The sequence below is a fragment of the Phoenix dactylifera genome, chromosome 1 (genome assembly GCF_051530095.1).
Source record: "Phoenix dactylifera cultivar Ajwa chromosome 1, Ajwa_hap1_PhDact_Kaust_v1.1, whole genome shotgun sequence".
In the NCBI taxonomy this organism is placed as follows: Eukaryota; Viridiplantae; Streptophyta; class Magnoliopsida; order Arecales; family Arecaceae; genus Phoenix; species Phoenix dactylifera.
In genome coordinates, this window is record NC_143190.1 from 467853 (window position 1) to 494312 (window position 26460).

Consider the following 26460-nt stretch of genomic DNA (forward strand, 5'->3'; position numbering starts at 1 on the left):
AACTCTCTTATATCCCTATTAAATGATGGATAAGTGTCCGAAATCATGGTAATTCATTTAGGTAAGTTAGCTAAAACTGCAAATCCATTATTCCCTTTTCCATGGTTTGCTCCGATACACCTCAAAACTGACCACAATCGATGTGGCAGACTGACTAATTAAAGCTCACCATGAATCCTCCAATCGACTACTCAAAGCTCACCAAGTGGCCGACCTTGAGGTGTGCAGAGAGTCCTTCAAATTTCAAATTCTTTCCCTAGCTAGCAACACCTAGGCCACAATCATGAGAGGTTTCTATAGCTGTATGGGCAAGATGCTCGGAGCTTGATCATGGGCAAGACATATACCTGCACGTAACTTTTAGGTTGTGCGATGGGCTACCAAAAATGTCCGATCTGCATGCTTTAATTTCTCGATGATGGCTGCGACCTTTGCCTATATAAACCATTCCTGAAGGATTCTCCAAGTAAGTGCTCTCGAGCCCTCTTATGCCCTTGTACTGTCGTTCTACCACTCTCACAACACTTTCATTGTTCCCTAAGAGTCTGTCTAACTTAGACATTGGAGAGTCCCCGCCCGAACAACATTCAGTAAGAGGACTTCTTCGTCTTTGCTATTTTAAGCCAGATCACACATTGAAGTAAAGGTTTGAGCATAGTCTTCTCTTTCCAGCACCACCTTAGTAGAAACAAGCATTGGATCCATCACCACTTGAGCACAACAACCCCCACCTCTCCACCTCAAAGACACAACACAATCTTCAACGGACCTCCACGGTTTGAAGCCAATTGTTCAAGCATTCCAGCAACTCAGCCAGCTCGGTGCCATGGTCGGGTTGATTTCTAGTGGCAATAGATTGGTGTTAAGAGGAGGATTCGTGATCCCATTACCAAAGGTTCCACCAAACGACAGACAACCCATAGCCCTGAAGTCTCGAAGAGCACAAGTAGGACCCTTGACTGCCCAGCCAGACATGCAAGTAGAATCTGATAGCTCTCTACAAAGCCCTCAAAGGGCTCTACCTCCAACGGAGCCACAGGAAACAAATTTTTGCCAAGCAGTTTCAGTTGCTTATACAACAGGTTCATGCACTGACTATAATCATCTAGAACCTGCAGCAGACAACTGCCAAGCACCACCACCAGCAATAATAGCAACAATCGCAAGCCGAGCGACCATAGAGTCCCAACGCAGCCAAGCCACCACTCTCCTCCTTGGAGTCTAGGGCGGACACAACAAAATTATCGCCTCCATCCTTAGAGCTCGTGGAGGACCCTGTGCAACCACCATTCTCATCCTCAGAGCCCTGAATAAGATAGGATGCATCGATCCTCGAGCTCCCTATCTCAAAAGGGATCGATGTCTAGCCACTCCTCACCCTGCTGATCTAAGAGGGCCTCTAGGAGGGAGACCAACCTACTCCACCTCCTCCGTCACCGCCCCGGCCTCACCCCCTACGACCTCGACATTTTCCTTTGGGTTACCAGCGTTGACTCCTTCCGCCACAAACACTCCACCTACGAGTGGATGGTCCGCACCCTCGCTGCCACTGGTCGCCTCGACCCCCTCCTCCACCTCCTCTGCCTCCTCTCCCACCCCTGCCCCTGCGCCTATGGCATCTTTGCCTGCCCCCGCCTCGAACCCATCTTTCCCTTCGCCCTCTATGCTTTCTGTTGCGCCGATTGCCTAGCCGATGCCGCTACTACCATTGACGATGCTTGCTGCTTCCTCGACAACCGCCCCGCCTGCCTAATTGATGCCACTGCCATCGTCGAGGATGCTCGCCGCTCCCTCGATGGCTGCCCCGCCCGGCCAGCCAACGCCACTGCCGCCGTCGACGATGCTCACTGCTTCCTCGATGACCGCCCTGCCCGCCTAGCCGATACCGCTACCATTGTCGACGATGCTTGCCGCTCCCTCCATAGCCACCCTACCAGCCTAGCCGATGCTCCGCCCGCCGTCAACGATGATGGCTGCTCCCTCGACGGTCGTCCCACTCCCTGACCCTCAACTTGCTCGACAAAAAGTCAAAAACAATATCCGAACTCGGACCCGATCCGATCCGGACCAGAATTTTTTGGGTCGGGTCCATGTACCAACCTGAATGGCTCATTAGGTCAAAAATTGTAGCTGTGGATCCGACCCGACCCGATCTTCTATTAGATCAGTTTTGGGTCCAAAATTAGAATCCGAACAAAGAACCGGATTGGGTCAGGGTCACTCGTGGCCTGACCTGACCCACTTGCACCCCTAGCTACAAGGATGGAGACAAGAACTAGAAAAATGGCAAAAAGCTGAGAGGAAAAGAAGGAAATAAGATCAAATAAGGTACCTAATGAAAGTTTAAAAGAGGAAAAAAAAACAAGGAGCTATGAGCACCAGCTTCCGCAATGGGTTGAGAGCAGCTCTGGCAAGAAAATCTCCGAATTATACTCTAGCAGAAGTCTTTGAATTGCAAGAAGGCCAAAATAGAAAGAGGAGGGAGGAAGCTCACTTTATATAGAAGCTCGGATGGCCTAGATTGATCCAGTCATTTGACAACTTGGCGCAATCTTTGACCACATGTTGCCATGGCATTCGATCTCAAAAAACCATGTGGTTCATCATTTTGAGAAGTCTAATCATTGTCTTAGAGCTTCCCATAAATAATGACATCTCAAAAAGGTCGTCGGATGCCACGAAGTAATAAATGCTACCTCTAGAACCCTTTAGAAGACTACAGAAGTAGCTCAAGAAGGTGATCTCGGTGGCTTGGCTCAATGAGTCTCCTTAATTAGCTCAACGGATTAGTGTGACTACTTCCTTCACCTGAGCCAAAGAAGTCAACTCAACCTCAAAAATAGAGGGTAAGTGATATGCCTTGATCTACCATTGCTAACCTAATCAAACCAACCAATGGAAGCTTGCTACATGGCCTCCCTTAAAGGCACCATAAAGGCAATTAAACCTCGCCCAACAGATAGTTGTTATTGCTTGGCCCACGAACGCACATCCCACATAGTTAAGTCGTGCGATATGCGTAATGTGTGGATAGTTATTGCTCACCAAATAGTTATGGGACACGTCCGCCTTTCTTAGTAACTGATATCAACCCTCATTTTGTGTAATCTGCAATCAAAGGACCTTCAGGTACGTTTGCATTTACACTTACGCTTTTGCGGTGCTACTCTTGCTCTCACAACTCTTTTTCAAATCTGCACTGTTCTTCAGAATTCTTCCCTGACTTAGGCCTTAGAGGATCCTCAAACAAATAAAATCCGGCAACCTTCGGTGTTTTCATTCCTATTTTAAAGTCAAACTCTTAGCTCAAAGCATACCCCTTCGTTCGAGCATAGCAATCTGAGTAGAACTGACCACCCACCATTCGCCAGCTCATCCAATCTGGTTGGGTTAGATTTTGGTGGCAACAGCGGTTATCCCAAGTTCTCCATTTTAAATATCTAGCTTTCTTAACTTAAACAAATAAAAGAAAAAAGAAATTCAAAAACAAGCATGAACAACAAGAAAACTTCAAAGCACAAAAATACTTGCAAGAACACTAAAAACTAAAAAGATGACTACATTTACTATAGATCTCAATTTCTCTTCAATAAAGGAAGAATTTACCGAGAGATTTATTGGTGCAACTAATCTTTGGAGAGGTTTCTCAAATTTATAAAAGTTTTTCTTTCATTAGATTGCCTTTTGTGAGATCCAAAAAAGGATCTTACAGGTAGGCTTGCCTAACACCCGTAAATTAAATTCTATATAAAGGTTTTGGCCACATCCAGAAGTTGGCTAGCTTCGTATGAGCATTATATATAGTGAAATTCTTAAGAAGAAGCTTTTGGAAAATGAATGTAGGAGCATGTTGCTCCAAAGACTATAAAAACTTCTCTGCATGTACCTTTTTCAATTCTCCTCCCTCTACTGTTCCATTGATTTATTGCTTGCTAAGCATCTTTGTAGCGCTACACTTATTGCAGCACGGTTCATTTTGAAATGGCAGCTCACATGGTTCATGCTGCATACATGCATATATACAGGTGACATGTATCAGAGTGCAGGACCCATTTTAAAATGGTAGTGCATGTGGACTATGTTGCACACACACATTCAGAGTGACCTGCATTAAAGGTATGGCATATTTTAAAAGAGCTGCAACTAGTAGGGTAGGACGAGGGCATGTTTAACCCTACCCTGATACAATTTTATGTTCGGGTCTTGATTTTTTTGACATCGAGCCAATTTATATGCTGATTAAGTCGGGTTTGATGGGGCTATGAAAAAGATTTTAGACTCAACAAGTCATTTTCATGAAGTTGCGACCAAGTATAACTCAAACCTAACTAGAAATATTCGGGTTCAGCTCAGGATCCAGCCAAATTTGATCTATAGTTTGAACCAAACATATAGCTTCTATTTTATATTCAAAAATATAATAAATGATAATTCACCATAGAGTTATTAAAAATATTTTAAATGATACCAGTTTACAAAATATAATTTTAAAAAAAGAATATACTTGAGAATATTGTAAAAGTAAAGTATATAATGAATGTCTAAATATAATTAAGTAAAAGCAAGTGAGAGGAGATATGGTTGTTGAATTGAACGAAGAGAAATTAGTTTACATAAGGTTCATTGAAAATATATTTAGGATGAACGAGAAAGAGTTTTATATAATTTGGATTTTCATGTTGAGTTGGAGCAAGAACGTGTAGGATAGATTTAATTTTTGTTAATCCAAATTAGATTTGGATATTACATAGGTTAGGTCGGGTAAAAAAAAAAAGCTACAAAATTCAGATTCAACTTGTTTCCCAAGTTGATTAATGATGATGATGATAATCTGTGGGGTGTGGGAACAACATCATACTTCCCCATCATTCTCATGCTTTTAATTTTTGTGTTAAAAACAAAGAAAAAGAAGAATCCAGCTGGCTGCCACTAAACAGTTAGAGAGTGGGATGCATCTAATGCGCCCAGCCCAGCCCAGCCCAGCCCATCTTTCCTCTGAAACCCTCGCCCCTGGAGCACTTTGCCATGCATTACTGGTAGACGAGACCGTTTGCTGTTCCCCTGCTTTTAGTTGATCCTTCTTTCCTCTCTCCGTCTCGGACCCCATCCCCCTTTTGGAGAAAATGAATTGACCTGTTTCTTGGTCTTCATCGGATCCCCATGGCGGGGCGGACGATGCCCGATCCAGGCGGGGCGGACCGCCTTAGCAGCCTCCCAGACGCCATCCTCAGCTCCATCCTCTCCCTCCTCACCGTCCGGGAGGCCGTCCGCACCAGCGTCCTGTCCAGGCGGTGGCGCCACGTCTGGTGCCAGACCTCCGACCTCTTCCTCGACGCCCCCAACCTCTTCCCTGCCGATCTCTGCATCCCCGACTCCGAGCTCTACAACCTGTTCAGGGGCGAACGCGACCGCCTCATCCTCCATCTCTCGTGCCGCTTCCTCTCCGCCGCCGGCGCCCTCCTCGCCCACCACCAAGCCCAGAAGCTCGGTACTTTCCGCCTCCACTTTCCGCTAGGCCGCGGGCAGTCCCAGCTTCTCGACTCCTGGCTCGAGCATGCTATCGGCCGCGAAGTCGAGATCCTCGATCTCAATTTCAACAAGGGTCGACCCATCATCCGCTTGGACTTTGCCCGGCCCTACAACTTTCCCTTCCGTCTCCTGCTATCTTCGCCTTCCGGAGCCAACTGTTTGAAGCGCCTTTTCCTGGAATTCTCCATCTGGAACCCCCCACTCGAGGAGTTCGAGGGTTTTGCCTGTCTCCAGGTTTTGGAGCTCCGGCGAGTGAACATTACCGAGAGGCATGTGAAGGACCTGCTGGCTTCTTGCCCGGTTCTCGAGCGTCTTGTACTGGCGAAGTGCGGAGATTTCGTCGATCTGGTGGTGAGCAGTGATTCACTGAAATATTTCTTTCTGGAGGAATGGCAAAGCTTGAAAAGCGTCGAGCTCAGCGGTGCGAATCTCTCTACGTTCGAGTACAGGGGCCGGCAGGTCTGGTTCTCCTTCGAGAAGGTCCCCAGGCTTGAACGGTTGTTCTTGTTCAAGGATTCTGTGCGCCTGGTGGACTATGCCTTGAATAGACTCCCGATCGATGCCCCACAAATCAAGACTCTGACTATGTGCGTTTCCTCACCGAGGGAGGTGGGTTTCTATTGGAAGGTGTGACTACTTCTGCTGTTTCGGCGATCAATCTGACTCAATTATTTATATATTATGATTATTATTTTAGATTGCGGGCATCGAACCCAGTTTTCCAGTAAACCCACCCATATTTGCTAGTCTCAGCCAGTTGATCATCAACATTCCATCACCTGGAGACCTTCTTTGGATAGCTTGGCTTCTCAAGGCATCGCCTCTCTTGCAAAAACTTGAACTGCATGTAAGGAAATCCCTCATTCAGTAACATTTAATGAGTGCCAGGTTTCGATGCAATCAATTATTTTGTTCTGCAACTAATAAGTTTGTCTATGGTATTCCCGAAAAGAAACCCAAGAATGCGGAGTTTAATGCCGTCGTCATCATTGTTTATCCTTAAATTCTAATGGCAATATCCTGTAGGAGGTTTGTTTAATTTCACCATATCTATAAAATGCTTTTGTTACTTGCAGATGGCTTTTCATTCAAACTACATGTCTCATAACCGGGATGTGCGTCGATATAAGAAGGTGAAGGTGCTTCATGAGGGTCCCCATCACCACCTTGAGAATGTTGAATTGAGTGGTTTCACAGGCAGCAATTTCCAACTTGACATTGCAAAGTACATTCTTAACATTGCTGTTAATCTCAAGTTGATGATGATTGATCCACGCCCAAGACAATATATTTCTGATGGCAAACTGATGGATGTTGAAGGGTTGTATGAAGGAAATATTGCTGACAACTGGACCAAAAAGATCCGGACATTGGTCCATCAACAGCTTTCTGGAGAGGTTTACTCAAATGCTCAACTAATCATCTTTTGATTATCCTTTTGTTCATATACAATAATGTGAGACTGAAGCATCAATTACCTCAATTTTTATATTGTTTGTCTCAAAATCAATATTATATCGGAAATTATGAAAGGCTAATATTGTTCCCTTGAAAATTCAACCAATGAATGCCGACTTTCTTTTCGCACAATTTCTTAATGTTTATCTTGATGTAAATGATAGAAATATGTTTTTTTCTTTATGGTTGATTGTTAGTTGTGCAAACAGTTTTTACAATATGATGATGGATTAGAATTTCACAATCTTTCAAGCATGACAGCATCTTGTCCAAGCATTGCTTAGGCATAGGATCTTGCACAATACTAGAAGCACAGAATGAGGATTTACAAGTTGGCAAATCTTACATCTAAGATTTCTTGTTATATGGAGACAATTTCCAAAAAAAGCAAAGATAAATACTTGTTTGACTTGTTATCAATATCGTGGGGTAATTTGTTTTTGACATGTTTTTGTTTGAGAACGAAGATGGGCGGAAGCTCTGTCGAATATCAGATTGAGGGTGGGGTTGACATAATTACCAGTTGGAAGCTCTGTTCTAGGTCAATTGTTTCAACATAAGAAATTTTACCAGCTCAACCAGTTGGAACCCTCTTTGTTGGTGACATGTTACTTCCAACTTTTTTTAGTTGATGGATATGTTTTCTATGTGGATAGATTTCATAATTACATATTTTTGTGCTTTGCATATAAGGAACTTTTGAACGGAAGGAAGATCTACTTGGTAAGGGAACCTAACAGGAGAGTCACCATGGAGATGACTACTAGTCTGCCAATCAAATCTGCTTGTTGAATTTAGGAGATTGAGTATGAAAAAACCAAATCAACATTGAGTAACATGAGTAGGTTTTGATGTAAAAGGTGATGGGGACTGCCAAGATGATCTAATTAGAGAGAGGGAATTTTTTCCTTTAGTGCACTTAGAATAAAACTATTATGACAAAAAGCATTGTGGAAAAATATAAGCCGGTTTTTTACATCTTTACATTTTTTTTCAAAAAAACCTTTGTACAAGTACCTACTAGAGTCACAAGGCCTTCTTTTGCTCTAGTGAGGTTCCTCGTATTGTTCTTGTAGTTAAAAGGTGACTTACATAAAATCAATATTAATTATTTTAATCAAAACTAAAATATTATATAGTGTGAGCTGGGATTGGCTTGGAAGCTAATGTTGTTTTCCAACTTTGCCTGCTGACACATCCTTGGTTTTTTCTTGGATTAGGAGATACTTCCTGGTCAAACATTACTAAATATACTAAGTTGAGCTTCGACAAGTGATTCAAGGTAGCAATAAAACTTAAACTGCTACAATTATTTCCACATGACTAGGCTTTGCTTATCAAACTATTTTAGCACTTATTAAACCTATCATTTCAACACCTAAAATACCTAATGTAGATGTCATATGTGGAAGTTATGTTGAATGATCGAGATTTAGAAGTGGTTTGTCTTTCTTAGAAATGCTATCCATAGCTACTTGAAGCAAGGATTTGGGTCCCGATGCAACCTGCTGGTATCATATTACTTGGATGAGAGAACAGTACTGGGGATGCACTTGGGACACCGGTTCTCTCATGGACGGGCACATCTTGACCATCCCGATTGGTATTGGTTAGGATAATCATGTTTGAGCCGAGTCGCCAGTATCAACTAGGATAGTTGAGTCCTACTCATAGAAAAGAGAGCCCTGATAGCTTTCTTTTGTTTGCTTTGATTTGGGGATGAGAGAGGAAATAAAGAAAGAGAGGAAGGAAACAAAGTAGCAAAGAGAGAATTGAGAGGAAGAAGGGAGTGGAGGTGCCAAGATCCGGCCTCCTCTACACTGGAATCTTCCTGCATTTCAGTAAGGTAGTCCGTCCTTCATTATTTAGCCATTTATTTGGCCAAAAGTTAATAACCTAAGGGAAAATCATGCCAATGTCTTCGAAATTAATTATTAAAAGCGATACATAAATCATTTCAGGAAAAATTGCACTATTTGCTTGCATGTGCTACTAAATAACCAGTTTAGGAGGCTCAAAAAGCATATTTGAAAGGCTGAAAAGATTGTTAAAAAAATTATTTGAACCAACAAAAAAATCCTAAATAATTAAAAATAAAAAATAAAAGGGGTGTGGACGCATCCTGGTGCTAGACCCAAACAGACCAAGAACAAATGCAGGTTCTGAGTCTTAAATCTGAACTGACCTAACTACTGGTTTAAAATTAAATGATTCTTGTGGATCATGTGAGCTCAAGACTTGACAGTATCATCAGCACCGGAGTTTGAGCTGGCGGACCAAGAGTTTCCATAATTATTGAATGTTGTAATTGAGTCAACTGGTCTTAGCTTGATTAGTTAACTATGCCAGTATTAGTCGATGTCATTTCTTTTATTTCCTTCATTTTATTCTTATCTCTAGGTAAATTGCTTAATCATTAAGTATCACCATTGTTGTGCGTAGATTTTTTTTTAAAAAAACATTTCATTCAAAATTTTGTATACTACTGCCCCCTTGCTCTTTTAAGGTTTCAGCATGAGTTAATGAATAGGTAACCACTTCTCTCATCTCTGTTTTCCTTTTATGAGCTGGTTTGAGGCCATTTGAAGTGAGTCAGGGAGTCTACCTATCTTTTGTTTTCTTCACCTTCTCTTCTTTCCATTCTCTTTCCTCTCTTCTTACTCTTCTTCTTTCTTATTTTCTTTTCCTTTGCAGATCTCAAAACCCTAGATCCTCCCCTTTTTTCTTATGACTCAGCCTAGCACCATGTTGCTAGGAGCAGGAGGCCACAATTGCAGCCAGTGGGCTGTCTCTAGGTCTGATTCATAGACTAGTCTGCCCTGTCAGCAGGCTAGATCAGGCTGATTCTGACAGCAGCATTGTTAGCTCTCTGTTTGGCCTATAGCATCACTCCTCTGTTTCCTCTATCAGTTCACAACAGCCTTCTGTTGTTGTCTCTTTCTGAACCTAATTGAACCCTAATTCCCCTGAATAGCCTTGAAATGGGATGATCTGCAAACTCCAAAAATGCAGTTTAGACTGCAGTCTCTCCCCATCTGATTGGACTAAGTAAGATTTGACCTTCTACAAGGCATGCTTCCTAGCCGCTCATTCATCCACACTGAACAGTAGAATCTATCTCTTGGTGATTCCTTTCTCCAGTAATCATTCCTACCAGCTGGCTCGGTTGTTGTCTTGGGGGTGCAATTAGCTTCCATGTTTGTATGGATGTTTGATTAGTTTTTCTTTTAAGATGAATTCACTGTTTGAGTCTTGATGTCAACGATGCTGTGGCTCAAGCTTGGCGTGCGGAAGGAATGAAGACTGTAATCTTTACATATTCAGCCAGTTTTCTTTGGCTCTCAAAACGAGAAAGCTGAACTTCTAATAACATGTTGGCGGCAGCTAAGGTTGGTGGGGCTCATCTCATGTTTGTATATGAAGAAAGTGAATTTTGTACTTGCTCAGGGATCTTCAATCAACCATATTTTCTCTTGCTTCTTTTATGCTTTGAGAATGCTTTCTTCTCAAGGAAGTCAGCTTCTATTGAATCAGGTTGGATTTTATCACCTTAGTTTAACTCTAGGAATAAAAAGATCTTGCCACAACCTTCAGAACTTGCATCACTCAAGCAACTAATTATTTCTAAAGGTTGTTTAGAGCTTTTAGTTAGTTGTCCTATGGTAAGCTTAGGTGAGAACTCCATTGCTTATGGGACTTGGCCCCCAATTGCCATGGTCCTGGTGCTTGTGTCATAAAGTGTTGAGTCCATGGCTCAAAAAACCTCCCATCTCACATTTTGCGTCTAAAAGAAGTTGGATAGCAATAAACTTGGGAAACCAAGAAACGAAGGAGTCTGTCATGTGGGAACATGAAGATGGATGAATGGGATAGTCTGTGAGGGTTGAATTGGGTCTCATGAACTTGAGATTATTTGAGCTCGATGATAAGGATGGGAAGAGAGAGATAAAGATATCTTTCTATAATCTCATAAATAATTTCCCTTAAAACTTCTATCAGACTCCTCCATGAAAAGGTCTAGCTGAAGCACCATCCACCCTCTTGTGTAAATAGGAAGCTGGGGCATGTGAGAGTGATGGTTTTTTTTTAGCTTTTTGTGCATTGTTAATTTATCTCTTAGTGATCTCAGAGTATGAGGGCTATATGTTGTAGGCCTAGCAGGCTCATTGGATGCAACAAGATTGTTGCCATGTTGAGGATATGCATTACTGGTCTAGCCTCAATAGGATGTGCTATGTATTGTTTTATAATGTGATGCTTGTCAATTTGTGAAATGTAGAAGAGAAAATATAGGATAGCATGTGGAACATGCTATTGCCTTTTACAGACCCTGCATGTTGATTCTCATAAAAGCATCAATAGTGAATGCCTAGCTCTGATACTTACCAGTGTAAATCTGACCTTGAAGGATCAAACCTACAGCTATCATGATCTGATTCTTGTTTCATATCAAAAAAACATATATTTTCTTGTTATCAACTGAAAATCAGAAAATTGGTTTGAATCCATGACCAAAGGGATGAACCCATAGTGTAAATTGAGACTTAAACCACACCATTTTTTCTTTTGTTTTAACGAAAAAGGATATACCAGTAAGAAGGAGAAGTGCGACTTTGCAAGGCTCATTTTATACTATTTATGCCATGCTTATAGCCCTTAAGTAATTAAATTTCAAACCATACTAACATGTTTTCCTAACAAAAGACAATAGAAGATTTTCTAAAAAATAGTAAGATTCCTCTTGTGAGAAAAAGGTACCACGAAATTGAGTTTGGACATCATAAGAAAATATAATATATTTAATCAACTTAAGAAAAAAAAATTGACCCCTAAAATTGAAATATGCAATTGAAGCTCAGAAATATATAACAGAAAATAATTTTTTACGAATATAAAGTCTATGGATCTAAAGCTAAGCACCTGGGAACATTTTGGAGCTTCTGTAACAACTAATAGAAAACACTCTTTGGGGAAAGAGAGAGAGAGAGGAACATTAGTACTCCCTCCACAGTGTATTGCATATATATTAAGGGCCATGGCCTGTGAATTAAAAAAGGGCATCCCACTGCACAGGCTCCCGCTACTGCAGGGTGTGGGGACCATCAGATGTATGCAACCTTTCCCCTATAAATGGAGAGGCTATTTTCTTGTTTCGAGTGCATGACACTTAGGTCACAATGAAGGAACCTTACCATTGCGCCAAGGTGCTCACTTTTATATCTATATCACGATATTTGGGTGCAGAAATAGAGATGAGCTGCATGTGATTTGTTGATGTAAATGATCACTTAAAGTACCTAAATCTCAGAAGATGAACTAGGGTGCATGCCAAGTATGTAGTGATGTTAAAAAGCCAAGTTTTTGAAATCTGATAACAGTACGAGTTTTTAATGATTGTACTCATCATTTGAAACATTTTCGTGAAATCTGGTTGACTTGCATGGCTTGACCTGTTACGTAACTACTACTGTGGGTTTGGTGAGGTCATAACCTGGAATTCCAATAAACCTGTTCCAACAAATGTTGCATGGGCATACAATCACAAGAACCAGTTTTAGAAATGTATCCAACTGGCATACTCAGCAAGAGGTAAAAAAAAAGAGAAAGATATGAGGACATGCAAGGAAAAAATACTTTTAAGTAAATTATATATTTCAATATAGCACAAAAGAAATAGAGATGAGTTACATGTGATTAGTTGATGCAAATCATCACTTAAAGTACCTAGATCTCAGAAGATGAACTAGGGTGCATGGCAAGTTTGTAGTGATGTAAAAAGTCAATTAATGATTGTAATCATCATTTGAAACATTTTCTTGAAATATGGTTGACTTGCATGGATTGACCTGTTATGTAACTACTACTATGGGTTTAGTGAGGTTATCACCTGGAATTCCAATAAACCTGTTCGAACAAATTTTGCATGGGCATACAATCACAAGAATAAGGTTTAGAAATATATCCGACTGGCATACACAGCTAGAGGTAAAAAAAAGAAGATATGTGGACATGTAAGGAAAAAATATTTTGAAGTAAATTATATATTTCAATATAGCACAAAAGAAAACTTCAGAAGATATTACTTGTGAAGGTCTCTTAGATATGTTTTATGCAAAATTCCCAGTTGGCTTAAACAATCAAGAAAAAACATTTCATGATCTTTTTAACATATACATCCTTGATCAACATCCACAACAAAAAAGCTTGCTTTTGTTCAAACTTATTGTTGGAAGAACCTAGCTCTCCTTCGACTTTTGGGAGCTGCAACCAAGGAATGCAATAACTATCCAAGTGTTTAATACATATTCAATTTGGACAAGTAACGAACATGGATTCTCATTGTTGTATGTGAATAGGTTACACGAGTTCAAACCACTGATTTAGGCAGTTTAGTTGTTTGAACCACTTGTGTTGGGGCTCTTTGACTTCACCCAGTCCATGACTGAGCCAGGACTTGAGATGGGGAAACAATTGAAAGTTAAAAGGCTGACTGAGAAGATCCACACTGACCAACTGCTGAAACTATCTCCTTGTCTCTCATTCCCTTACTTTAAACCATTGCTGAAGCTGCCTGGAAGAGGCTGAACCCAAGGATTGGTGGTTGTTTGATCTTTAGCGAGCTACATTTTGGGGAGATTTTTCATCTTTGTTGTCAATATCTGCCAATGGTTGGATTTCTCAGTTGTTGAGGAAAGGGCCCACTTTTGGCGGCTCGTTAGGAAAAATCAATGTTGGTGGTCGAAGTGAGGTGACCAACCTTAGCCAGATTGAAGGGAGAAGGATGGAAGCTCCTCCTTGTCTTCCTCTTTATTTGGGTTTAAGTGGTCAGCAAGGGGTACTTGGGGGGCAGTCCATAAATTGGAAACTTTGAATCATTGAATATGAACAGTTAGCACATAAAGAAATGAGCTCATTGAGTCAACCATCATCCAACCACCTGTGACCTGGCTATCAGAATGGTTTAGTCCTGATCCTTGGTTTAATGATAACCTTGTTTCATGGTTCCCAGGCATGGTTTAAAATTGACTAGAAGGGTTTCTGTATCAAGACTTTCAGCAATTTCAGTGGTCTGTGACATAGTCTTGATTGTCTCAGCTGAAATGGTCAAAAAAACATAAGGATGATAACTGGCATTAGAAAAATAATTAAAATTATCAAAAATTATGAGGCTGAATTGGGATCATTTATACGAATTAGATATATTGTTTGGGACCTTTGGATATGATATTTCCATTGTTTCAAAATGTTAAAAATCATGTTTAAAGATTCATTATATCATTTCACTGTTTCATGAAATCTAACATTTTGTTAGTCATATGTCAAATCATTAGTTTTTCTGTTAGTCCCTGTAATGACTATTGTTGTAATGCTTTTAATCTTCTCAAAAAATGCAAAATCTGAGAGTAATGGGGGGTAGTTTTTTTACTGATATTTCAAGGAAATAGAGAAATGGCAAAAACTAGCATAGATTATATTTATGATAAATTTGGCTTGAGAAGTTCCGTTCTGTTGAAAACTATAAAATTTGATCAAGTTTGATACTGTTTTTGGATGAAAATGGAATGTTTTGTTTTTAGTTTTGGAGTTTTAAACTGAGCTTCAAACCATGTGTTTTTTAGTCCTGCTATCCTTCTTTTGATTCCAAGGATCTACAGGTGTTTATAAAAATGTTGAGCGGACATTATGGGCATACATTGTCCTGAAACTGATCAGTCATCAAGCAGTATCACCAACCGTGTTTTCATAATTATAACTACTCGGCATACTACTTTTAGGTGCAAGGAAATTATTATCTGCATATAGTGGGCAAGCAGAGACCTGATTACCGAACCAATTGGGTGTGATCACATCTTGCTTGATGTAGCTCATAGTATAGTTGGTCGTACTGGCCTGAACTGGACAGTACTAGGCGTACTATACCATACTAGTTTAGTATCGGTATATAATATGGGAGGCATACTGAGGTACATAGTATGGGAGGCGTACCGAGACTGACACCCGGTACGCCACACAAGTTGCATATTGTAGTGTACCGATATAATGCTAGTGTAGCACCGGTGCGGGGTTTGGTACTGAGACGGCGAATCTTAGCACATAGGATCATATAGTCATCTGAAGTGGGAGGAGATTCAGGTTTAAGCACAAGGAAACAGGTCTCTCAAAAAAATAAAACTAATAGAATGCAAAGTGCTTAAGGAACAAGTGAGGGAATGATATTTTAGAAAGATTTCAATGGTTGGGTGCGGCACCTGATATAAATGGTTCCTGCTACCAAGCATTGGATAGGATTTCCCTCAACAGTTTAAAAGGATACAGTACTGCTGCATTTTGTGCCTTGAAAAGTCAAAAGACTAAAACTTTCCAGGAATTGAGTATTAGGATCAGGATTCTCATAAATCAAGGATGCTCACAACTCTTGGGATCTTATGATGCAAAGAGAATGATAATTCCAGATTATGCAATTGCATAATTTGCTTTTGTCTGCTTTGCGGTGTCATCAAAACCATCTCAGGTGGATTTGCATTCGTGTGTAGAACAAGGTCTGAAAGCTCAGTTTTGGTTTCAGTTCTTGATGGGTCAAATGAGTTTCAAGCTCAGCAATATTGGCAGTTTTGGCCCAAAAGAATTAAAATTTAAATATTAAAAGAGTAGAAAATATTAGAATAAGAAAATGTAAGTTAGCAAAACAAAGTAAAAATTGTGCTAGAGTGTATTGTATCATTTTGGTGGTTTTGAGCTGAAAGAATTATTTTCATGCCTGAGATACATGCATGTATGTGTGAAATTTTACTTCCTATTAAAAGTTAGTAATATTTATGTTTCACATGATTCTATAATGTGATATATCATTTTACTCCTTGATAATAATTTAACACATAATGATCTAAATTCTGTCAGTATTAAGTTCTGGAATAGGCAAGCCTACCTCAGAAAACTTACTTCTATAGCTTATTCTGAAAAAAATGCCTTACTGCTTCAAGATATCTGCAGAACCTTCACATTTCAAGGTTAATGTTGGAAAAAATGTGTTCTTTAATTTCAGGCACTGAATAAATGACAAAAAGTTAGCAGAATTGCCCATATAAATTTGTTTTGGATCTATTCTGACCAAAACTTAGTTTTGGTTTTAGTTTCAAATTTCAGCTGAAAATCAGACTTGGAGTGAAGTAACTTGATCATCAGGTTTTACCAAACTAGATAGTTTTGGTTTTGTTTCAGGGTTTCAGATCAATTTTTAAACTGTGGAGCAGTGTCTCTTTGAGTCATCAATCTGATGTCGCTAATATGCTGAAGTAGATCAGACATCATTTCTTCCTTGTTGATGAGCTCAGAAAGGATGGACCTTGATTTTTTTTTTATTTTTTATTTTTTGCCAAGAGTTCTAGATATAATTTTAGAGTAAAGGGACAAGCTAATCAAAAAATAGATTTCATGCCTTATTTATAACTTCAAGAATGATGCAACATTCATTTATCATTAATTAGAAAATTAATGATAATTTTCTAATTGCCATCTCTCACTTTGTTATATCGTTCTTCATTCTATGCATCAGCTCTGAATATGCTCTGCCTCACAATGGTCATACGCTACTTGCACAAGCCCTTGTGATCCTTGGAGTCCTATATATCATGAGTCCTGGAAAAAAAAAAGAAAAAGAAAAATCACCATTCACCAGTATGGTTGAATGGTTATTTGTGGGAGTCCCACTAAAGATTCACTCCACTATTACAAGGAAACCGTCTGACCAACAACCTCAAAAACCCTTCAGATTGCTCGGGGCAGCAGATCGTCATGTTGGCCCACCAATATGAAGTCATAAATGTATAAAGATTTCAGTATGGATACTGTTGGCCAACTTGTTTGACTGATCCCATCTATCCATGAATTTCATCTAATTCATGCGGGGCACCTACCTGGTGTTGTCTTCAACACTTCCAGAACAAGTCACTGGGCATTTTAATGAACAGGATTTGACCAATCCTTTCAGAACCACGGCAAAACCTAATGTGTTGCACTGATTTATCCCAGATTGGATTGGCATGAGAAGCTGGTGAATGAGGAGAAAAAGATTATGGTATGGTGCCTCGTGGTGTTATTCGTTATCCAGAACGAGTTTCTCATATGATTTTCCATGTATGAATGAGAGAGGGAGTGGTTGAGGGGGTGGGCGTCGAGTCGACATCCCCATCCACCGAAGGGAATAAAATTTCCTTTTTCTGGTTTTGGTGGGGGGGGGGGGGGGGGGGGACGACCTTGGGAAGGTGAGCTTGATGTTGATGCTATCCTATCTTCTGGCATCTCGCGTTGCACGTGCACGTGTTTGCCACGTGAGAGATGGTCGGAGTGTTATATCTCCATGACTTTTGAGGGAGTAAGTTTATATTTGAAAAAAAAAATGGAGGGTGCAGTCCTACGGAAAAAAATAAAATAAAATAAAAACCGTATTCCTTTGCCATAACTCATAAGAGATTAATGTTTCCCGCCACAGTTTTACCGAGAATCACACCAACCTTCCCATATCATGTGGTATGGAACTTATATTCTGGACAAAAGGTAAGTCCTATGAAAACAAGTTGTATGAAAAATAATTAAGAATTAGCATTATTCTTTACCCTGTAAACACAATAAAAATTAACAATTCTGTCTATGCAGGAAACTTCAACGTGCCTTCTGACCACGTCTAATAGAATAGGACCAAGGTTATATGAAGTTGAAACACAAATTTTGAAATAGACTCCACTTTTGCTGGATGTTGATACAGAAGGATGATTCTAGTTGAAACATTGAATGAGTAAGAAGGCATTAATGAAATGCAAGTACATTTGATTAAGAAAGTAATAGTTAGTAATTTAAATTTGTTTGACTCGTCAAACACCTAATAGAGCGTGCGGCATGGGCCCACCGAATCTGATGGATGGACCCCTAAATCTAATCATACAGGCTTGATGCAAATTCTTCAAATCTAATGGATGGATCCCACTCCCGCACCTTACTTCAATCTCCATCTCCTAATAATTTTTTTCAAAAAAAAATAGAAAGGGGTATTTTGGTCAAAGAAGTAGCCAGACCTGTCCCTTTCTTTTTGTAACGTCCAACGGCGGAATTTTTCTTTTTTCGCTAAAACTACGGCGGAATTTTTCGAGGAGAAGGATTGAAATCCACGGCGGAATTTTTCGAAACCACAAACGAAACGGACAAGTCTGTCGGTCGCCAACCCGCTCAGATGCGGACGACTTCCGTTTCAAAGGCTCCACAAAAACGACATAAATATCCCTCCTAATAACGAACATACCCCTCCAAAGTTTTACTTAAATTCCGAAAATGACCCTGAGTGGTGGGGACCGTGGGGGTCCGAGTCCGGCACCGGCCTCCCAACGTGCGCTGCTAGATCTCGGCACCGTGTGCCACGTCAGCGCCCCACTATCGAGAGGCGGACGCTCCCCCCGAATGACCAAACTGCCCTCCACAATTCTTAAGTTTTTCCTCCCGCTTGGCTTTCCAGAGAATCTCTTGCAAAGTAAGTACCCTGCCTTTTTCAGAAGAGTTATATAACTTTCTATCTCTGTCTCGGTGTGTTGTTGTTATCATCCCGAATCCATTACGGGGAAGGGGAAAAGGGTGACGGCATTCGAAAAGCTCTACTTTTTCTTCTCCTTTAGGTCTCGAGGAATTCTCTCGTTCTCGGAGGCCCCCTTCCTGTCCAAGAGCTTGTTCTTTGCTTTGATTCGCCTTGTTCTTTCAGAGAAAAAACAAACTCGGCAAAAAAAAAATATTCTTTGCTTTGCATTTGGTCTCGCTCTCTCTCTATCTCTCCTTCTCGATAGTTTTCCTTTCTTTTGTTTTTTTTTTCTCACTTGCTGTTACAGTGATAGGTAGGGGCTGTTGCTATCAATTTCACCGAGCAAAAAGAAAGAAGGAAAAAAAAACGATTTTTTGAACTGGGATTGGGTTGCAAGGTGTTTCTATCCGCATTCGTCTTCCTCAAGAAATCATTCTGTATAGATTTCTGTCTCTTTCCGACTTTAGTCTCTAGCTCCGTTGTTTCCAAATCTTTATTTAAAAGAGAAAAAAAATTGAGTTTTTGAGAAAAAATTGAGAAAAAATCACTCGCTTCAAAACGACCAGATTTTTGCAGGGACTTTTGTGGTGTTCACCAGCTCTTCTTCTAAAATACCGACCATCGGAGATCCTGCGATTTTTTCCAGCAAAAGGTGGCTTCTTTCTTTCCCAAAAATATATAAAAGAGAACCGAATTTATTTTTGGGCGGTGCTTGCTCTGTTCCTTATCCGCGTTGGCCTCCACATTTCCTGTCATTGTCTCTTAGTCTTATTCCGTCGAGGAGACAAAAAGGAATCCTTTTTCGTTCCATCCAGTCGATTCAATTTTCCTCCAATTCCAGCAACCCTGTTGTATTCAAAATAATATTAATTAATTAATTAATCAATCAATTCGCCTCCTGTTTCTATATATTTTTATATCATATCATGTACTCAAATCTTACCCTGCTGCTACTTGTTCTCTCTCTCCTATAATTTCTTTGAGTTTTCTTGTTCTTCAATCCTGTTGTCCGGAGGTGGTGTGCTATAGTCAGGAAGGAAGGTGGTTTTCCGGTAGAATTAGCCGGAAAACCATGGCAGGTTGCCGGGTGGTAGTATGGCTTCTCTTCATTGGCTTCTTTTGTTCCATGGTGGAAGGCCTTGGGGTGAACTGGGGGACGATGGCCACGCACCCGCTGCCGCCGGAGATCGTGGTTCAGCTCCTCAAGGACAACGGGATCAAGAAGGTTAAGCTGTTCGATGCTGACGCCGCCACGATGAGCGCGCTGGCCGGGAGCGGGATAGAGGTCATGGTCGCCATCCCCAACAATCAACTCGGTGCGATGAATGATTACGCCACGGCGAAGAAGTGGGTCAACAGGAATGTCACTCGGTACAATTTCGATGGAGGAGTGAACATTAAGTGAGTCCTTTCATTTGTTTCTTTCACCTTAATTTCTCCTGCATGATCATTAGTTTAAAATTCTGATTGTTTTACTGGAGTTCTCTTGGCAGCATCTATGATACCAGAGTTTTAGGATTGTTCTTTCTTTATCTGTGCATGCATCATTAGACTTTTGGGACGTGGAATGGACCTAAACCATGGGGTTGTTTTTTATTAATTTTCTCTGTTTAATTTTTCAGTTCAAGAAGAATACTTGGTGCTGGGTTAAGTTCTTTTTTTCTTTTTTTTTTTTCTGGTGAAAGACCAATGGCACAAGCAAAATTATTCTTTGGAGTTTATGATTGTAGAAGATTTAGCTGCCTATTGGGCAGTTTGGACTTTGCAGGTTATACAGTTTACTTGTTGATACTGTAGGCTATGTAGTTTTAGTTAATGGATTCTACGCTGATCTTATTGATTTGAAGAGTAGCTGGTTGTTTCTTTCTGGACAAATCTTTGTGGTTGCTCTTGTGCTCGTTGATCACACTTGGTACAAGAACCCTTCTTATGCTGAACTAAAGGAATCATGGGCATGAGCTGTTCCTTTAAATTATCAGGCTGAGAATTTTTGAAATTCCCTTGTCTCTGTTCTTAGAGTAAAGGAATGCATCTTTACGAAGTAGTGCTATTGAAATTACTGCATCTGAAATCAGATTTGTGATAGTATTAAATTGCTTAACTTTGCATTCTGTTTAGAGGCATCTGAGAGTTTTTCATGTTCCACCTTTTTTTAATCAAAGTGTGCAGCTTAAACACGGTTGTAATACGGTGAGGTGCAATATAAATTGCTTTTGTGAGACTAAAATTATCAACATCGAGGTGTGCTATGAATGGTCAATCATTCAGTCAGCTCATGGGAAGAATGTTGTGGTCATAAGTTTCCATATTTGACTTTAATTGGCCTAGATGTAGTTTCATATACTCAATCTGATTCTTCTTTGGAGCTTCTTCCCCTTCTCTGTACTTTTGGGTCTTGTTTATTGGAAGGATGGACAATAAGCATGGTTCTGGGAAGAAATTTTGTCAATGGCAATACTTCAATTTCTATTAGATCTAATCTAACTTTCCTGCTTGTTAATGTCTTTTCAAGATTGATAGATATTGGAATGCTTGTGGAGTATAAGAAGGTTTAGATGGAGATACGAATTTTACCTTGTCTATCTGTAAATCCATCAGTAAGGGCTGCTTCATAATTGGTTTTATAAGAAAATAGAGCTTAGTTGTTCTTTACTAAAGTACATGTAAAGGTATGGGCAAGAGAGCCATGCATCAAACTTTGGTGGATGCAGGATCTTTTCCCCTTCTAAATGGAAGAGACAGGGTGCAAGATGAGCAAAGTACATATCCATTCCTCTACTCAACTATTTCTATATAAATATAAGGTGAGTATTGCTATTCTCTCCTTGGTTAGGAAGTAGGTCTTGTGTTCTGAATGCTTTAATTGGGAGCTAATAGAAGGATTGCATTATAAGAAACCTTATAAAGATGGAGGAATGGTGACTTTTCGTTCTCTTAAAAGTCTTTTATGATATCTATGTCTATATTATTTACGAGAACTTACATGTCAGGTGCTAAGATATTTAGGATTGTTCTCTTCTCACCCTGCATATGTTGCTTACAAGAAATGCTGATCGTGCGAACTTGACAGCTCTTGTTTGGGGAGACTGGGGCCTGGCATTATGCTTTTAATTACATGGTCATGGTTTTGAAGAAGATGAATAAAGCAACACAGCCCTAGGTATATCCCCCAAAAGTTAAAATCCAGGGCTGAGATGTTCATTCGGGGATTGAGGAGGTGTTTTTTCAATGCAATTTTCTATTTTGCCATCACACTTCATGTATGCAGTTTTAGCTATTTGGGGATGAGACAGCAGCCGCATATCTTTTTACGAAGAATATTACAGCATATGATCAATGCAAAAGCTCTTAATTTTCCGGTATGCTTGCTTTCCTAATTTGCATGAATGTGCCATAGAACCTGATTCCTTACATCATCTAGTAGGCAATTATAAAGAAAAGCCTAGAAAATTGTTTGATGAGAAAGCACTCCATTCTGACATCCAATAGTACCGAGGAAAACATTTTTCCTTTGGCTCTCATGATGTTTTGAGGCAGCATGCCGTTCTAGCCCTATGGGAATCAGCATCTAAGCTTGGTTTGGATCCTTATAAAGTCCTTTCTGCCCTAAGCTGATCAATAACCTCCTTTTGGCCCAATAGCATGAAACTTTTCCATTTTTGATCCAACAGGATCATTTGACTTGCCATGGACCGATTTGGCCACTCAAGCTTTAAAAGCAAAATTTGCTACATCTAGAACTCAATAAGTACAGAAATTTCGAGAAGCCGTAACTTCTAATTTGAGAAGAATTTGGCGATGTGATTGAAGATAAAGTTGATATAGAAGTCAAGGTCTAGCTTCTCCCAAATTTGAAAGTTTTTTAAATATTTTTATTATTTTTATAATTTGTCTTCTCTTTTAAGTAGCAGAGGAATCTGACCCTATTTAGGCTAAAGACTTCATGAGCATAAAAGAGGCAAGTTTCATCCTCTTATAACTAGGAGAGGGATCCAATTCAAATAAAAAGAATGGACCTCTATAGAATAGTAGATAATTTATAATTCTTCTTTTTTAACTTGAAGAATCTGACTTAAATAAGGAGGATCTCACTAATATAAATAGAGGGTTTATGCCATGGTTTTGGGGAACGTGAATAGAGGGAGGGAAAGCAAAGAGCATGGACTCTACTTTCCACCCGCTAGAATCTCAACAAAAGGAGTAAAAACAAAGAGCATAAACTCTGCTCTCCATCCATGATATGTACCATAATTTATGGATTATGAAAAAATAATGAAAGTAAAAGGTTTAGAGCCCCACTTTCTAAAATTTTTATTGCTTATTATTTTATATGAAAGATTCGAGTTGAGCAGGTTGAAGGGAATTCTTCCTTCTCCTTGATTGGATCATTTTCAATTCGGTATTTCAGGTCCCTCCACTTTGATCAGTTGATTTAGGAGCACAAACTTGGCATTCATTAGATATTTCTGAACTGCTTGGGCAGAAAAGTTACATTCATGTGATGGGTCATTTTCATATGAGGATTTTAAGAAGAGGTTGGGACATATTTCCTTTTCTTTATTTATGCATAGTGGCTCAAGAAATCTCTTGGGCCAAAATGGAGAGGGTGTCATGGAAGCATTATTACATTTATGTGTGACATTGTTTCAAAGAGAGACATCTCTTCCTTCTACATGAGTTGGTATGATCATTCAGATGCTTTTGTAGGAAACTTTGGTTTGACTTTGTTTTGGCTTCAAGACCTTTTACATTACCACCTACCTCTTTCTTCAATAATACAATTCCCTGATTCAAGCAGCAGGGTTCTAGTGGCAGTTTCATCTATTTCTGGCAGTTCTGAGGACTTAATGTGCATGTTTTTCTCTCACTAGAAAGAAGATCTTATTAAAGCTGAAGAGCATAACAAATCCAAATAGTACTCAGTAGTGATGGGTACTAATATATCTTCTCTGATTTATTAACCTGTAAACATTATACCACCAAGAAATTAATGTTTCTCTTTGTCATGTATCTATTCGCATGTCTGACTCTTGAATTTGGACATCATACCTGATCTCTTCAGATTTAGCTGTTATATCAGTTTGTAGAAGTGAAAACTTGAAAGAAAAAATCCAGTTATCTACTCCTTTGCTTCATTGGCCACAGTTACATTTTTCAGTAATTTGATGTATTTAGTGTTGCCATAAATACAGATTCTTTATGAAATTTGAGCACAGATTAATGATTTCTTCTCCTTTATGATTGTTGCAGATATGTAGCAGTTGGAAATGAACCCTTCCTGTCATCTTACAATGGTTCATTCTTGAATGTGACTTTTCCTGCATTGCAGAACATCCAAAATGCCCTCAATGAGGCAGGGGCTGGCGGCATAAAGGCCACTGTTCCTCTCAATGCTGATGTTTATAATTCCCCTACAAACAACCCAGTCCCATCAGCAGGAAGGTTCCGATCGGATATCAACGATCTCATGACTCAGATTGTCCAGTTCTTGAACCAGGCTGGTGCTCCCTTCACTGTTAACATATACCCTTTCCTAAGTCTGTATGACAATGACAACTTCCCGTTGGACTTTGCTTTCTTTGATGGAACGAGCCAACCTGTTGTTGATAATGGGATTCAATACGCCAATGTGTTTGATGCCAACTTTGATACTTTGGTCTCGGCTCTAAAGGCAGTTGGATTAGGTGATCTGCCAGTCATTGTTGGAGAGGTTGGATGGCCAACCGATGGTGACAAAAATGCAAAAGCATCCTATGCCCAGAGGTTCTACAACGGTCTTCTAAAGCGTCTTGCAGCAAATAGTGGAACACCGCTCCGTCCCAACCAGTACTTAGAAGTATATTTGTTTAGCTTAATCGATGAAGATGCCAAAAGTATAGCTCCAGGAAACTTCGAAAGGCACTGGGGGATCTTGAAGTATGATGGGCAGCCCAAGTTCCCTATGGATCTTTCTGGTCAGGGACAGAATAAGATGCTCGTGGCAGCAAAGAACGTGGAGTATTTACCTCAGACATGGTGTGTCTTCAATCCAAATGCCAAAGACCTAAGCAAGCTAGGAGACAACATTAACTATGCTTGCACTTTCTCTGATTGCACTCCACTTGGGTATGGATCTACATGCAATCAGTTGGATGCCAATGGCAATGCTTCCTATGCCTTCAACATGTACTTCCAAGTTCAGAACCAAAAGGACATGAGCTGTTTTTTCCAAGGTCTCGCTATGCAGACGACACAGAACCCCTCTACAGCAGAATGCAATTTCACTATACAGATCAAAACATCTGCTTCAGCTCTCTCTCTTCCACCATTGCTCTTGGTATTTGTGTCATTGCTCCTTGCATTTTTCATGCTTTAACTGAAGTTTGGTTGTGGAAATTTTGAACATATTGCTGTTAAATTGGTTTATTTTTGCCAGCCAGTAGTATGTGAGATACAAAGGTAGTGCTCCTCCTTAGGTTCATGGAATAAAGCTCGAAGGGATTGAGTCCCTTATTTATCATTTTGTTTTCAAACTCTGGAGATGCCTGTGGTCTCGTTTCCTGTTTCTGGCCTATCACTGTGTATTAAATATTAACTCGGCATGGTTGTTTTATCGTTTGGTGCTTAGAGTTGAAGATAATCCCTTTTAGACTTTCTTTTTGCTAATAGGTGGTTGGTTCCATGAAACCATGGATCATACCAGATGCGCTTGTAGGCTCTTTTTGAGGCATACGCATGTGCGCTTCGAAGTCAACAAAGCCTTCCTCAGAAACTGGTCGTTCTAGTTTTGAACTCATGATGGTTTCATCAATCTTCTTATCATTCCATTCATCTAGGTCAATGGGATTCGTTTCAGGGCTATTCCAGTGATGTGTCTTTAGCATGATATATTTACTTATTCTCGTCTACTGTCAAACCTAGGAGTGATAATTTGTTAGACACTTCTACTTTGGAAGATCCTGGGGGGACATGATTTTCCATGACAAGGATCTGAAGTTGTAAAAAAAAAAGTTTCTGAATTATGTTGAGTTTCAGAAAGGTTTGTTTCTGGGGGATTGCTTTTAGCTTGATCTGTTTCCGGGGAAGAAAAAAGTTCCAATTTCTCAAGTCGTGAAGTTGGTGAAAAAAAAAAAAAAACAAAGTGCATTCCTCCTACAGGCGAGAATGAGATTGTGCCTCATGTGCATGGCTGTCTACAATTCGACTTGCAAAACCATAGGGTTTCCAAGAGGAATGAAACAATTAAATATCCTCATCCCATATAAAGAGAATTTGCCATGAAGTCAGCTACTTGCCTGCTCCATTTTCCTTGCAATATAAGATACTGTCGACCAAATCTGAGATTTTTCTTTGCTTTCCTCGCATAAAAGCAAAGTGATATGCAGCATATATCAAGTAGAGCCTGCGCCAGTGGACACAACTCTTAAGGCTGGTTTGGTCTGGAAGCAAGCTTGGACCCCCTGCCTCCAACCTGGCCTAATTGTTTTTCATGCCTAACCTCCATTAACCGGCCTGCAAACCTAAATCAGGCAGTTGCAGTCTATATCTCATCTCTCATTGAATCTTATGGATGTTATTACACATGATACATGTTAAAGTCTCATCTGTATAGCATGTTAGCTTTCATTTATATATTATGTTCTAATCTCCTGCATGTTGTCCATGACAATCCCACATCCTCATGCCAACTTACCATCTTGTTATGGTAGCACCATGAACCGGAAACTACTTTCTCGTGGAAATCTCTAGAACTATGGTAAACTAGCCATTGTAAACCCTTGGCCTTCTACCTCAAAAATAGACAATTCTAAATTATTCCGCTTTCTTATCCTTAAAAATTGACTCGAAGAATCTCTCATTCATAAAAAGACTACACCTGCCATCATATATTGCTTCCATCATACACATCATAAGTTATACGGTCATATCAACAT

The 26460-nt window shown here is 40.0% G+C and overlaps 2 protein-coding genes across 5 annotated transcripts; both read left to right on the plus strand.

Annotated features, from left to right (window-relative positions):
* Positions 1-5063: 5063 nt before the first annotated feature.
* On the plus strand, positions 5064-18837 carry LOC103723046 (F-box/FBD/LRR-repeat protein At1g13570-like). Of its 4 annotated transcripts, none has more exons than XM_008813840.6 (4): positions 5069-6138; positions 6227-6376; positions 6606-6926; positions 16207-16513. In XM_008813840.6, exons 1-4 carry the CDS (start codon positions 5161-5163, stop codon positions 16282-16284), a joined length of 1527 nt encoding a protein of 508 aa, XP_008812062.4. In that variant the 5' UTR covers positions 5069-5160; the 3' UTR covers positions 16285-16513. The 4 variants fall into 4 exon arrangements, with proteins under 4 accessions (XP_088571778.2, XP_008812062.4, XP_088571771.2 ...); XM_088715645.2 differs by lacking the exon at positions 16207-16513 and adding an exon at positions 17641-18837 and having other exon boundaries at positions 5070-6138; XM_088715642.2 differs by having other exon boundaries at positions 5070-6138; positions 16186-16513.
* On the plus strand, positions 18495-25046 carry LOC103723045 (glucan endo-1,3-beta-glucosidase 8). The gene is made up of 2 exons (XM_008813839.6): positions 18495-19948; positions 23798-25046. The coding sequence occupies exons 1-2, from the start codon at positions 19620-19622 to the stop codon at positions 24900-24902; spliced, it is 1434 nt and encodes a 477-aa protein (XP_008812061.4). The 5' UTR covers positions 18495-19619; the 3' UTR covers positions 24903-25046.
* The last annotated feature ends 1414 nt before the right edge of the window (positions 25047-26460 follow it).

Bases quoted from the DNA above. Each gene is read 5' to 3' on its own strand.
- LOC103723046 (XM_088715642.2), top strand. From the start codon at position 5,161: ATGGCGGGGCGGACGATGCCCGATCCAGGCGGGGCGGACCGCCTTAGC. The intron at 6,139-6,226 runs GTGGGTTTCTAT...TTATTATTTTAG, and splicing joins GCGTTTCCTCACCGAGGGAG to ATTGCGGGCATCGAACCCAG. The intron at 6,377-6,605 runs GTAAGGAAATCC...TGTTACTTGCAG, and splicing joins TGCAAAAACTTGAACTGCAT to ATGGCTTTTCATTCAAACTA.
- LOC103723045 (XM_008813839.6), top strand. From the start codon at position 19,620: ATGGCAGGTTGCCGGGTGGTAGTATGGCTTCTCTTCATTGGCTTCTTT. The intron at 19,949-23,797 runs GTGAGTCCTTTC...TGATTGTTGCAG, and splicing joins GATGGAGGAGTGAACATTAA to ATATGTAGCAGTTGGAAATG.